The following is a 15,362-nucleotide window of genomic DNA, read 5'->3' as shown; positions in this document are numbered from 1 at the left end:
TAAGAAGCTATCACTTGTCAAGTTTTGGTGTGGTACCAAAGAATATCCACAGTTATCAACAAAGTCTATTAAAATATCCCTCTCTTTTTCAAGTATATATTTATGTGATATTTTTATACAACACAAGCAAAATAGAAACATTGCATTAAAAATATGCTTCAAGCCCCCGTGCCCATAACCTGGCCTCTGTCCCCACACCCACCGCCTTTCTGCACAGCCTCTTGTCTCTGAGGAGGGCAACAGTCTAGATGTGGTGATCTGGTCTACACCTTGCTGCGTCTCACTGTGTCTGAACCTGGCACAGAGCGTGGCATGCCTGATAGGCACTAGATGCAGAAGATACCTTCACCTGATACCTGGAATTCATTTAAAACATTTCTATTGTAATAGAGATATAACTGAACATTTTTTTTTATTTTTTATTGTACCTTAGGTTCTGGGGTACATGTGCAGATCATGCAAGATTGTTGCATAGGTACACACATGGCGATGTGGTTTGTTGCCTCCATCCCCCTGTCACCTACATCTGGCATTTCTCCCCATGTTATCCCTCCCCGACCTCCCCACCCAACCCCACTGTCCCTCCCTTGGCTCTCCCAACAGATCCCAGTGTGTAGTGCTCCCCTCCCTGTGCCCATGTGTTCTCATTGTTCAATACCCGCCTGTGAGTGAGAACATGCAGTGTTTGATTTTCTGTTCTTGTGTCAGTTTGCTGAGAATGATGATTTCCAGATTCATCCATGTCCCTACAAAGGAGACGAACTCATCACTTTTTATGGCTGCATAGTATTCCATGGTGTATATGTGCCACATTTTCCCTGTCCAGTCTATGAACAATGGGCATTTGGGTTGCTTCCAGGTCTTTGCTATTGTAAACAGTGCTGCAATGAACATTCATGTGCATGTGTCCTTATAGCAAAACGATTTATAATCCTTTGGGTATATACCTATTAGTGGGATTGCTGGGTCAAATGGAATTTCTATTTCTAGGTCCTTGAGGAAGCGCCACACTGTCTTCCACAATGGTTGAACTAATTTACACTCCCACCAACAGTGTAAAAGTGTTCCTATTTCTCCACATCCTCTCCAGCATCTGTTGTCTCCAGATTTTGTAATGATCGCCATTCTAACTGGTGTGAGGTGGTATTTCAATCATCAAAATTGAAAGAGCTAGAGGAACAAGATCAAAAAAACTCAAAAGCTAGCAGAAGACAAGAAATAACTAAGATCAGAGCAGAACTGAAGGAGATAGAGACACAAAAAATCCTTCAAAAAATCAACAAATCCAGGAGCTGGTTGTTGAAAAATCAACAACAAAATAGACCACTAGCCAGATTAATAAAAAGGAAAAGGGAGAAGAATCAAATAGCTGCAATAAAAAACGATAAAGGGGATATCACCACGGACTCCGCAGAAATACAAACTACCATCAGAGATTACTACAAACAACTCTACGCACATAAACCAGTAAACCTGGAAGAAATGGATAAATTCCTGGACACTTGCACTCTCCCAAGCCTAAACCAGGAAGAAGTTGAAACCTTGAACAGACCAATAACAAGGGCTGAAGTTGAGGCAGCAATTAATAGCCTACCACCCAAAAAAAACCCCAGGTCCACACGGGTTCACAGCTGAATTCTACCAGATGTACAAAGAGGAGCCGGTACCAGTCCTTCTGAAACTATTCCAAACAATCCAAAAAGAGGGAGTCCTTCCCAAATCATTTTATGAGACCAACTGAACATTTTTAAATTACAGTATTAAGATTACCAAAGAGATGCTTCCATTTCCTCTCCACTCATATAAAAGCAATGGAGACTAATAATTTCCAGTGGTGTTTCTGGCTCAGAATTGTATGATCTCACAGACCCAGTCCATTCTGGTGATGGACGGCAGGACAGGGAGCCTGCCCGCCTGGCACAGGCACACTTGTCAGCTGCAGGTGCATAGAGGATGTAGCACATATTTGGATGGTAGTGACAAAGTCAGGTGGCAGGAACACTGTAAAGACTTCAGATGCAGAAGGTGGCACTGAAGGATGTTTAGAAGCATTTTCACCCAACCCAAGCATACAGACAGCCTGTTAAGTTCACATGCAATCTGTGTCTACAATATTTACCGATTTGTGATACGTATTCTTAAGTGTAAATCAAGGTATAAATTTGCATTTAGGTACACTACGACTTTTTTTAAGGCATACCTTTTTCTATTCATTCTATTTACAAGCAGAAAACGTGAGTTTGCAATTATGGAACTCGTTTTTGCAATGCTATGGATGCTTCTCCTTCATTGATCAGTAAAGACAAATCCTGAAGATGAACAAACAGGAAACAAAGGCCGTGCCTTAAATGGAAATTATACGGCCTTACGGATGGAATTGCACACAATCTGAACAGCGAGTCTCAGTTCTGAGTTACAGCTCCCAGCTGCTTCTCATGTTGGCTTTCTCTTGGGGAAAAGCTGCCAGGTTCCCAGAAGATGTGTGGAATCAAGAAAAAAAGGCCCCTGAGCAACCTTACTTGTCAATTCAAAGTGCCTGTGGACTTTCAAGCTCCTCTCCTCTTCACATTTGATTTTCTTTCCTCAAACTACTCATGGGAGAAGATACAGTTTTCTCCAAAATACGGCTGTCAATTTCAGGTAACTGAGTAATAAATTCCCCTAAAAGTACCTTCACAGAGTGCCGTGTAGGTAGCCAATAAAGATTTCTCATTAAGCATTCCCAAAAACGAAAATTTGAAATGTTACTTTTTGTGTCCAAAATTTATATTTACGACCATGTCTATGTTACACAAACCTAAACTCCAGCTTGTTTGGTGCCTTGCAGAAATATCATAAATTGACCATATATATAAGGATAATTTGAAATAATTCATATATTTTTTAAGTTACAGATAGCATCTCTATAACTCATGGGGAAACCAAGTAAATACAAATAAAATGCTTTCTTTTCGTTACTACGATGGCTTGTGTGTTATGTGGCCGTATTTTAATAAACACCTGCGAACCTGAGGCCAACAGAAGTAAGACCAGGGGCCACTCTTGGAGACCAGAAATGGATTCTGAAGCCCCAGAGGCCAGGGCCTGGTCACACAGCTCAGAGAAGACCATCCAGTTCAACCAGCAGGACTGTTTCTATTTTCTCCGGGGCCTATTCCTGTTGCTTAGGTGTTGCAAGGTGGGCATCAAGTTCTATGAACTACTGCAATGTACTCTCACCCCATGGGAGGTACCTACACTGACACTTCTAATTAAGAGTTTAAAATCCCATCGCTGCTCTTTGTCTATGTCATAGCAGATGGCCCAAAGTAAGAATTTTGTCCATCTGGTTAAAACCAATTTTCTGTAACGGATAATATGTGGATAACTGGTGAATGAAAAAAAAAAAAAAGAACTAATAAATGAATGGCCAAACAAAGTCTACCGAGGAATTGGGAACTTCTGAACACCCAGCTTCATCTCGTCTCCTTTCCCTTTCACTGTCAAGGTCAAAAATAAGTTAGAACATATCAGAGCGACAGAGAATGTCCTGTGGTGGTGTGTCATGAGAGCACTGCCTGGATCCTGCCCTCTGCCCAGAGGGCAGCCTCCAGGGGAAGACATTCTGCCAGTGGGAGGGGAGGAAAGGCACTGGCCTGGCCTTGGCATGGCACCCAGGCCACTGCAAACAACACAGTGCTGGAGAGGCATGAGGGTCATCAGGCCGCCAGGGTAGCTGAGAAGCACATCCGAGTCCACTGGGGAGTGGGAAAGAGGATGAGAATTTGAGTCCTCGGCCTAGAAACCAGGAGGAAAGTAGGGAAGCTTCCAAGATGGAAGACAAGGTGGTGAAAACCGACCTGTGTCCGCTGATCTTTGTTCACTGGCTACTTCTCCAGGCTAGACTGGAGCCATTTCACTTCCTTCTTCAGGACCCTGGCTGTGATTTCTAAAATTGTCATGAATACAACAAAACTGTTTCCATGGAGCCCACCATACGAAAAGGCAGACTGGTTCATCCGTGACTGTCTCTTATGAAACACCAATGCAATACCTTGTGTTTTATTAATGAAGAGGACCTCCCAGAACGTATATCTGGGACTGCAGAGGAGGTAAGGCATCTTTTCCATATTTAAGTGAAAATCCTTCTCCTATTATTTGAATCCAAATCAATCTCCTATGTATAGAGGGATCCAAGTTTTCTACTTCTAGAACCACATAATTTTCTAAAAGTTTCATTACTTAATATTTCACCACGACCCCACTTAGTATTACCGATGACCTTACACTTCATTTTTGAGACTCCAGTGTTGATCGCTATTGACTTTGTCTCTTAGAGAAGGAATAAAAGACTGAGCTGTGGTGACGGAGTGGTATCAACATAATAAAGAGAGAGAATGGTAAAGATACTGGGAGGCAATGAATCTTAAAAATCAATTAATGAATCAATGCCATTTTCATTTTGTCGCAAAAATCCTGAGTCAGAGACAATGCTGGATCCTGGTTTTATTGGCATTTCTGGCAACGTTAATTAAATGAACACCCTCCACTGACTGACTGAGAGAGCACGTGAAGAGAGGAAATGACTGTTACGGATTCGTGCATGCGTTTCACTTCAGTAAGACGCTTAAACGTTGTTTTCATCCGTAGCTGCAGGCGATGGAAATTGGCTAATGTTCTGAGCTTAGCATTTCTTAAGCACATTAAATCATTTAAATATTATTTATGTTCATTGATATAAACCACTGCTTTGATCATTTAAAGAGGCTGCACGGTTTTATCACTTGTCTCATAGCTAGTAGCACATCAACTACGCACTCCCTCCACCTGATCTCGTCTGGGGCATTCTGGGTAAACAATGGCAGAAGGCGCACAGTTTCTCAGCTTCCGCAGAGCACCTGAAGCACGAGGGGCCTCCTTGGGAAGACCCATCTCCTTCAAGATCCTTCGTCCGTCCGGTGGATTTCAATCCTCAATGAATTTCTAAGTACTCTATGATTTGGGGGACAGTCATCAAGACAAGAAGATTAAAAAGCAAAATAGACAAGACTGTTTTTGTTGTAAGAAAACAAGCACACAACCACACATAACGTTAATCAATCATAGATAACTCCTGTAACACTACTGTTCTGAAGTTACCCACTGTGCTCTTCTTATGTTCCTGTCATTATGACTCCACCCAAAGTGAAAAATGTCCTTGTTTTCAACAACATGAAACAAAGCCTAAAAGCTACAAGAGGATCAAATCTCTCTCTCTTTGATCCTAGAATGCCCAGGCTTAGTTAGTTAAGAATTTTTTGAGCAAGGAGTACTCCTGGACAGGGAAGGAGGAGACAGATAAACAGAAAATGTGCTCCAGACATAAAGAAGTAAGCATTTAGTAGGCAAAAAATTAACCATCCAATGGAGAGTTGTTGAAAACTTGAATGCAAATATAAAATAACTTGGGGGATAATTGGAAAAAGGCAAAGTATTTGAAAATGACATCATTATAATAGCATGCTTCCTGAAGGATGAGAGCATTAAGAGATGACCAGAATGGGTAATTATTTCTTTAGAGAGGTGACTCAGAACAATTAAAGGCATGGCATTAGAAAAAGAGTGAAAGATCAGGTCATAAATATAAATAAATATACTATAAATATAGAGTTGAGCAATGATGAGAATTGGTACTATTTACTATAAGGCATTTCTTTAAGAGAAGCACAGGGGCCAGCTCCCAGTTCAAAAGAAGTCTGGAAATCAGGGCAGGAAAAGGGCCTCCAGATTCCACGTGGAGTTTTGTGTGATGCTTGGCAGTTTTTCACTCTCATTTCTCCAAAGGGATAAAATATAAATGTTTCAAAGGCAGACAAAACCCACTATTTTTCTATCACACTGAAAACATTTGGCCAGGCAGAGTGGCTCACATCTGTAATCCCAGCACTTTCGGAGGCCGAGGTGGGTAGATCACTTGAGGTCAGAGGTTTGAGAGGAGCCTGGCCCACATGGTGAAACCCTTCTCTACTAAAAACATTTTGAAAAAAGTTAGCTTAACATAGTGGTGCACATGCCATGCCTATAATCCCAGCTACTCAGGTAGCTGAAGCACAAGAATTGAGAATCATTCGAACCTGGGAGGCAGAGCTTGCAGATGTCAGAGCAAGATCCTGTCTCAGAAAAAGAAAGAGAGAGAGAGAGAGAAGAAGGAGGAGGAGGAGGAGGAAGAGGAGGAGGGGGGAGGAAGGGAGGGGGGAGGGAGGGACGAAGAGAAGGAAGGAAGGGAGCGAGGGAAGAAAGGAGGGAAGGAGGACATTTAACAAAGGATGTTAGCAGGCTTTGAATGTTGCCTCCAACATTTATTTAAAAGGACTTTGCTTTGATATGATTATGCATAACATTGTCATAAAACTTACAAAGTACACCTTTAAAAGGTGATAGGCCATTTCACAAATTGATGACTATAAACACGAAAAATCTTATGTTAAGTACTTTTTTTTTTTTACTAATAGCACATTTATTGTCGATCAAAATTATACTTGATTTTTGAAGCCTTTGGGGAAAAAATGCCACAGTTATCTTCTTATATACGTTGCACCTGGAACTTGTCACTACGGCATCCTGTCGTGCTGCTTGGATGCTGGAAGGACTGATACGCTCATTTTGTATTCTATGATGCAAAAACACAAAATGAAACTACACACTGCACAGCCGGTGGATTCCGAATGCTCCTTGTTGGTGTGATAGTTCAGAAAGTCTAATATCTGTCCAACATACGATGGAAGTAGAATTGTTCAACATCTAGATTCATGACTTAAAACTGTAGCTTACACTTTAAAATCTATTGTGGATAAATTGTTCCATCTGTTTACTTTCCTTCCTAAGTCTCTCAACTTTTCACTATCATCACAAAAACACAGCCAATGAGAAATCAAATTGAATATTTGTTGCAGAAGAAAAAATAAAACTTTTTAAATTCTTTAAAACCTTTTGCATGGAATGTTTAAATTCTGATTTGAGATCAAATGTTCAGCAGATGACATCCAGGAAGCGGCACTGGCATCACGGCCCTGGAAAAGCTCCTCATGAGGACACCACGCCTGCTGTTTGGTTCTTGCTCTTTTTAAAGTGAACGGCAGCTCTACTCAAAAACGTTTACATCTATTTCAAATAAATAAAATCGACATTCTGAAGAAAAAAACCTAACATGTTGAAAATATCCTCAATACTGATTCATAGTATTTCTTAAAATATAATTTTCTATTATTTGACATGTTCCAACTCTCTTTCTACACAAAAAAGTAAATTTCGAGTGGAAAACAGTCCTGAAAAACATGCACAAAAGTGAGAACAGACTCTGAGCAGAGGAATTCAGGGGTTTCACTTTCGCATTTTTTTCTTACCTGCACTTTCTAATAAGTCTACAACCAACATAAATCCTTTATGACTTAATAAAGTACTCTTAATTTTAAAACTAGTGTGAGATATCATAGGAGAGAAGTTAATTTAAAAACATAATTAATGTTGACTGTGAGTAAGGCATTGTGCATGCCCAATGCTGAGTAAAATCTCATTCCTTCTTTCAAAGACGTCAGACCTCCACTGGAGGCGTGATTCAATCAGAGAATAACAGTAACATCAGTAGACGGCATTTATTCCCCGACCACTGAGTAAGGCACTTCTAAATACTTCTAATCTTTACACTCATTTCACAAGTTAGAAATTATTTCAGTTTCACAGATAAGGAAACTGAGGATCAGAGAAATGAAACTATTTGCTCAGTTTGCATGAGGCCAAATTCGCATTCTTTTCATTCCATTGCATTGGGTAAAATAGTCCCTTTAAAAGAGTAACATGTATGCCAAACAAGTGATAAATGTTCCAAAGAATTACTTGACATTAAAACCAGATATGATTTATGCCTATGGGAAGATCACAATGAACACAGATTATTGTTTTTCCAGCCACGTGCAGTTAGGTTAGCTGCAGAGAGTTCCAGAGGACGGATGCCACATCACAAAATGGATTACATGATTTTAACAAGGGAGTTAAGAGTGGGGACCACCAAATGTCTAATTTCAAGCTGAGGAACAAAAATTTTCATTATCTAGCTTAAGTACAAATAATATAAACACCATTTTAAACATAGATATGTTATACTTTTCAGGAACTTTCCAATCCATTGTCTCACTGATTCTTGAAAAGTAAGTAAACCTATAAACATGTAAAATGATTGTTGATTGAATTAATCAAGTTACTTAACAAAGGGCATCTAGCCAGTTGGTGGAAAAGCTGAAACAGGAATTTAGTGCTCTTCCGGCCACAAAGCTGCCTACACGTCTACACCAGGGGCTCCTGCAGGGGCGGGACACACCCCCACCAGAGGTTCGGTCCACAGGTGGGACACACCCACATGAGAGGCTCTGTCCATGGATGGGACACACCCACACCAGAGGCTCTGTCCACGGCAGGACACACCCGCACGAGAGGCTCTGTCCACGGCAGGACACACCTGCACCAGAGGCTCTGTCCACGGCAGGACACACCCGCATGAGAGGCTCTGTCCACGGCAGAACACACCCACACCAGAAGCTCTGTCCACGGCAGGATACACCCCCACAAGAGGCTCCATCCATGGGCAGGACACACCCACACCAGAGGCTCTGTCCACGGCAGGACACACCCGCACGAGAGGCTCTGTCCATGAGCGGGACACACCCACACCAGAGGCTCTGTCCACGGCAGGACACACCCGCATGAGAGGCTCTGTGCACAGGCAGGACACAGCTCACACCTGTTCCCCTCCCTCATGATACCATCTGGATTCTTTTGCAAGTCAGCTATTTCTAATAATAAGAAAAAAGGTGGTAACACTGAGCAGACTTTATGCATATTCTCTCCTGGAGGTTGACTTTGTTATAAATAAACAATCGGACAAACTTTGAACAGAGGAGGAAACTGAGGCAATAAGGTTTTGAGGAGTGTTCCAAAAGCCACACACCTGGCAGGTGCTGGAGCAGCCAAGGCCAGGCGGAGAGTGTCCACGTGCTGGCGTCAGTTAGGTTCACCCACCAAGTCATCACTCAGGGCTCACGTCCTTTGAGGAGTGCCGAGGAGTCTAAGAAAACTAAGGACTAAATAAATGAAACTTGACACAGCCAAAAATCACTATCATCACTTAGTCGTCCACCAACCTAGGATAAGAACTCAGTCCTGCTGAATGAGCTATTGATGATGGCGGGAAGAGCGACGCTTTGAGGTGGGGAGCACCTGCTTCTGCCAGGTGGGGTCCCCGGCGCAGCTACGGATCCACTTTCCCCAGGGTTGTGAGCCCCCCACTCCTACAGCCTCGCCAGGCAAGCACATCCACCCTTAGCTTCATGGCTGGCGTCTGATGGTGCAGATTTTATGACTGCCTGGAAGGCCTAAGTGAGTGACTACTACTCCATGGATGGAGCCTCTCGTGGGGGTGTGTCCTGCCCATAGACAGGTGCAGCTGGCAGATAATTCATATGCATTTTCCTGGAGTCATGATGGGTGCACCTTCAGATGCCAGCCACACGTGGCCCTAAAGCACTTTTCATTCCTGGTTCTTATTTGCCTTTCCCAAGGAACCATCCACCTCTGTGAAAGGCGTTGATTATGGTTCTTTTTCCTCCAAGTTTGTTTTCTAACTCTGGAAAACAGAGTGTATGACAGAGGCGTAAAGGTTATGTTCCTAAAAAGCACCTGCCAAGAGCTGGGGATCCATGCATTCTCTCGTTAGCTGTCTTCACAACAGAAAACACAAAACCACAGCTATTGTTGATACAAACCTTTCTTTCAATGTCTTCACAAAGCCTTGCATCTTCATTTTTCTAGTATTAAAAAAATAAATATAGGAATCAACTATCTGCAAGAAAGATGGTGTAAAATAAATCCTTAATCTCCGCCTGCCTCTACTCAGCTTCTTGGGGAGGTCAAATTCTTTCTCATCAACATCACTCAGGAGTTTGGCGTAAAGCCTCAAGCCTCTTCCTCACCACCGACTCACTGCTCTGTTCCTCCTGCTTCCTTCCACTTGGTATCCCATTCTAAATCCTTTGCTTTTATGTATATCTCTTTGCTCATTCTTATGCAAAAGGCAGCATGTTACACCCGTATTCTCCGTTCCACCTTGATTTTTTTTCCACTTAATATAACATCTTGGAGCTCCCATCCTTCAGTCATATGAGTCTATCTAACTATTTTCACAGCTATCTTGTATGCCATTCTATTGGTGAAGCATAAGTTAATCAAGCCCTGTAGATGAACACTACATTTGTTTCTATTATTAATAGCAATTAATTAATATATTATAATATATTAATAATTGTTATATTAATATAACAAACATATTATTATATTATATGTTAATATTTTCCAAAAGGCTGCATTGATTTATACATAACCCTAGTAAGAACATTGCTGCTTTTCTGCATCTGTATTAACATAAAAATATAGTGTTGAATTATCTGCAAGAGGGATAGTGTAAAACAAATCCTTCATCTGGATTTATTAAGCACTGGACATCGCCAACCTGATATAACGACAAAACACTCATTTTTATTATTTGCATTTCTTTAGTTAGGAATGACATGGACATATTTCCTTATGTCTTTCGGAAATTTGTATTATTCTCTGTGAATTTCCTGTTTGTCTTATTTGTCTTTCTTTTTTAACGGGCTTTGTGTTATTGATTTATGAGACTTGTGTAAATCAAGAAAATCTGATTTGTGCTGCAAATATTATCTTCCTTATTTTGTTTAGCTTTTGGCTTTATGGCATTTTCCAAAGAGAAAAGTTAGATTTTCATGTAGATAAACACTAAGGCTTTGGGGCTAATCACTTCCTCTGACATAGCCTTTTGAGACTCACTGAATATCTACCTTCACCTTTAGTCCCCTCTACTGGGGCCACGCTCAGCTCCGGGTTGGCCACACCCTGGCCTCAGGCCAGAGGCCATGCAATGGCCCCTCTGCCTCCAGTGCTGCACATGGGCCACCGAATATCTTCCAGGGTCTTACCAAACTCAAGATCAGTTACTCCAGGGTCTTACCAAACTCAGGATCAGTTACTCCAGAGTCTTACCAAAATCAAGATCAGTTACTCCAGGGTCTTACCAAACTCATCATCAGTTACTCCAGGGTCTTACCAAACTCAAGATCAGTTACTCCAGGGTCTTACCAAACTCAAGATCAGTTACTCCAGGGTCTTACCAAACTCAAGATCAGTTACTCCAGGGTCTTACCAAACTCAAGATCAGTTACTCCAGGGTCTTACCAAACTCAAGATCAGTTACTCCAGGGTCTTACCAAACTCAGGATCAGTTACTCCAGGGTCTTACCAAAATCAAGATCAGTTACTCCAGAGTCTTACCAAACTCAAGATCAGTTACTCCAGGGTCTTACCAAACTCAAGATCAGTTACTCCTGTGTGCCAGGTGATATGAAAGGTGCTAAAGATGACACCAAAATGAATTAAGTCAAGACTCTTCCTTCAAAAAATGTAAATCACTCAGAGGAGACAGTAGACGTACACAAACAGCTTTAAGTAAAGCCAAAGTGTGCTTTGGACAGCACAGGAAGGACAAAGAAAATCCTGTGGAGAGTGAGTGGAGGAAGAGATGCTCCCTGGGGCAGAAGGATCCAGAGAGCCTTAAGGAGGAGGCTGGCATCTGCAGAGAGCGCTGGCAGCGGGTGAGAGCTGGAAAGGCAGGGGCATAGCACCGGAGAGGCTACAACGTGCACAGCACGCTCTTGGAGGAGGAGAAAATCACCACCCCCAAATCGTAGCCAACCTCCCTCTCCCTCTCCCTCTTCCGCTCCCTCAGTCTCTTTATTGAATACACAAAATTGCCCATGAAATTTTTATATGGGCTTTTCAAAAGTAGGAAACACCTAAATACTATTAAAAGGTTGACAATTGAGAATCAGAAAAAAAACTGAGTCACACAATACCTGACCGCTCCTATGCATAACCCTCCTCTAAAGCATCCCTGCAGAGCTGGCTACCGACCACACGGAGGGACTTCCAAGGAGAAGAAACTCATGCCATCCTTGGAGAGCCCTACATATGCGGCCTGTGGGTACATTTTTCAGCATTTTCATTCATACTTTCCATCTTGCTTTGGAAAGGGATCGAACCTTTTCAAAATCTTAACAAATTGCTTGACAAACTTCGCAGGTAGCATAAATTAAAAAGTGCTGTTTGCACATAAGACATTTTAAAATCAATGAGTCCAAACAAATCAAGCACTGAGAACTGGAGAAAATTCCAGTCTACCCTGATTGAGACAGTTCTCAAGCACCCGATGTAATTAAAATTGCGGGCAATGAACACAGTTTCAAACAGGTAAAAGGAAAATGTACACACTTCATCTTTATTATCTCACAGGAGAGCTTTGCAAATTAATGTTAACATTCCATTTTTAAGAATGAAAAATATTATTACAGTGCCCAATATGGTCAGAATTGTCATGACCGTATAATTAACATGTTTAACGTATTCTGAGGATGACGAAGTGTCATCTAAAAGCACAGTTCTATTTTTGCTCTTGATTTCAATTGCTCCCACTCCTATGCTACTGACATACACAATTATAAAATAAATGCACCCTGGCTGCGGCGTGGGGCGGATCCCATCATAACACTTGCATCTGAATAGCTCCTTCGAGCTGGGATTGTTTTTACGTGCTTCAAATGACAACACAGTTGGGGCAAGGCAAAGCAAGGAACGGGGAGTTGGCACAGAGTTTCGGTGCGGGGAGATGAAAAGGTGTTGGAAACAGACAGTGGCCGTGACTGTGCAACACAGAGACCGTGATTAATGCCACTCAACTGCACGTTGAAAATGGCTCAATGGCAAATTGTCTTTATATGGCACCTCAAAAACCATGTGTATTTTTACCACAAAAATAACACCTTTGTGATCAAACATCAGAAATATTTTCTATATATAGTGGTTGTTTTTTTCTCTACACATGGTCTTGCTCTGTCACTCAGGCTGGAGTGGAGTGGCACCATTGTAGCTCACTGCAGCCGTGACCTCCTGGGCTCAAGCAATCCTCTCACCTCAGCCTCCCAAGGAGCTGGGACTACAGGTGCACAGCACTGCACCTGGCTACTTTTTTAATTTCACAACTTTTTGTAGAAACAGGGTCTCACTATGTTTACCAGGCTGGTCCCAAACTCCTGGCCTCAAGCGATCCTCCCGCCTTAGCTCCCCAAATTGCTAGGATTACAGACATGAGCCACTGTGCCTGAACAATATACATTTATAAATAACGTTTATAATATGTCTTCTTACAACTTTGCAAGGTAATTAGCATTTTACTCCAGGATTATATATTTAAGTAACTTCATTATAGGCGACTGAAAGCAAATCTGCAAATATTTATTAAACACCTACTATATATAAGACACTGAATGACACATGAGATCATAGGGCACAATCTCTGTCTTTGAGGAGGTCAAGCTGGCAACCATAAGCCTAAAAATTTTAATATAATCAATATCAAATAAATGTCATGTGATCAATTTGTCAAATGAATGTACAAACGAAATGCCAAGTGAACTACAGGTCACTGAGAGCAGGGGTAGCTCACTGCGGCTACCGGCCAGCAAGGGCTAATTGAGTCCTGCTTCTTTTTAATTGTTACTGCAGCTATTACAACGCATATAAAATGCTTGCTCTCCTTGAGCCCTCAAAAACATGGGCCAAATTTTAAAGCCAATTACCCTCAACCCCATGGGTCGCTTCACAGCAACAAAGTTTTGTTTCAGTCATGCTAGAAGCAAAGATGGAGCTTTTAGAACTAAGATGCTTGAGCCATCTTGCCCGCCTGGAAGCAGTACACACCACCAGTGAAGAATGGTATCTACAAGGGACACAGTGTGACGCCTGAGACAGAAAATACCTCTTCTGGGAAGTGATATATAACCAGCATGGTTCACAGGAAGCGGAAAACACAGCCTTTGGAATCGCTCAAAACGGGGTTCAATTCCAAGCCCCATCACCTTCTGTGTGACACCGACAAGCTACCTAATCTCCCCATCTCATTGTTTTTAATCTTGTTTACTCTGCCTTCCTTAAAGAGCGAGTGTGCGGTAGAGACAGGCCAGGCATGTGGGAACGTCGGCGCCGTGCCTGGTGCCCGTGACACTCGGGATGCCTCCGTTTGCTCCTCAGCCCTCCCGGTCCCATCTCCTGTCACTAAGGCTCAGGCAAGAGAACCACGGTATGGCTGTCCCCAGCACGTTTTCCCCAGCAGCTTAGGTCCTTAGCCCAGATTCCTAAGGACTAGATGCTTGGGTTTGCCACTGGATTCCAGTGATTTGCTGGAAAGACATTTTGATTCACTCTAAGAAATTAAATCTGCTACTGGCTGTTATCAGGTCACTAATATGCATCCTGAGTAGATTTCCATAACAAGTCAGTTAGGCATAGATGACAAATTCCACCGCCAGTGTGCACAGGGTCTTCAGCAGGCAGCATAAACTCACTGCAGTCAGAAGGCCTGCGTTATATCACTACTGAAATATGCCATTCACATGATAGCACCCTCTCCTCGAGGGTGACCAAGGTGAGCAAGTAGCCTGTTGCCCTTCTTAGCCTAATGCTCTGAGACAAACGTCTGCACTCACTCCTGCTCTCCGAACGCAGCCTTGCCCTCCATCACCAGAGAAAGGAAAAGCTGTCTTTGCTCTTCATCTGACAGTCTTCCCTACTCATCCAGATACAGACAGGACACCTTTCCAAAACTATCCAGGAATACAAGGAAGGAAGAATGAGCTGTCTTACAAGTGTATTATCATTGTTTTAGATCAGAAGCTGCCTTGGTGTTTTCTAAAACCTGAACTAACTTCCTGAGGACCCATATCCCTTCCAACAACCACCCTTTTCCAAGTTGTGTCAAGCACCGGGGGTGACCTGCGTGGCTCCAACACCTTCTCACAAGCTCCCTGGGGGTCACTCCTCCCCTTTCTTCGAGGTGGCAGCCAGGAAGCTGCAGGGCAAGTTTAAGACCAAAAAAAAAGCAACTCCTGGCAGGGCTGCGAGTGTCCCCACCTGTTTCCAGCCCCGGAGAATAGACTCAGACTGCACCTCCCAGACTTCATGAATCCAGGAGCTCATGACACGGCCTCCTGTGCAATTATCAATTTACACAGCTTCCTGCCTGTGGCCAAACTTTTGGATCACGAGGTCAGGAATTCAAGATCAGACTGACCAACATGTGAAACCCCGTCTCTACTAAAAAATACAGAAATTAGCTGGGCATGGTGGCTCGTGCCTATAATCCCACCTACTAAGAAGGCTGAGGTAGGAGAACTACTTGAATCGGGACCAGGGAGGCAGAGGTTGTAGTGAGCTGAGATCGAGATTGC

At 42.6% G+C, this 15,362-nt stretch overlaps 1 protein-coding gene across 2 annotated transcripts in view; it reads right to left on the bottom strand.

Moving 5' to 3' along the window:
- Positions 1-15,362, bottom strand: part of DCDC2C (doublecortin domain containing 2C) — a 146,072-nt gene that overhangs the window by 42,334 nt on the left and 88,376 nt on the right. For both annotated transcript variants that reach the window (XM_064363825.1, XM_064363826.1), the window contains one exon: positions 9,774-9,815. In XM_064363825.1, the coding sequence (XP_064219895.1) occupies positions 9,774-9,815 (42 nt within the window). The remainder of the gene's footprint in view (positions 1-9,773; positions 9,816-15,362) is intronic.

This window comes from Aotus nancymaae, unplaced genomic scaffold, assembly GCF_030222135.1.
Source record: "Aotus nancymaae isolate 86718 unplaced genomic scaffold, 86718_ANA_hifiasm-v0.15.2.pri h1tg000057l, whole genome shotgun sequence".
Lineage (NCBI taxonomy): Eukaryota > Metazoa > Chordata > Mammalia > Primates > Aotidae > Aotus > Aotus nancymaae.
The sequence above is the reverse complement of the archived record's forward strand: the minus strand, read 5'-3'. Positions and strand labels throughout refer to the sequence as shown.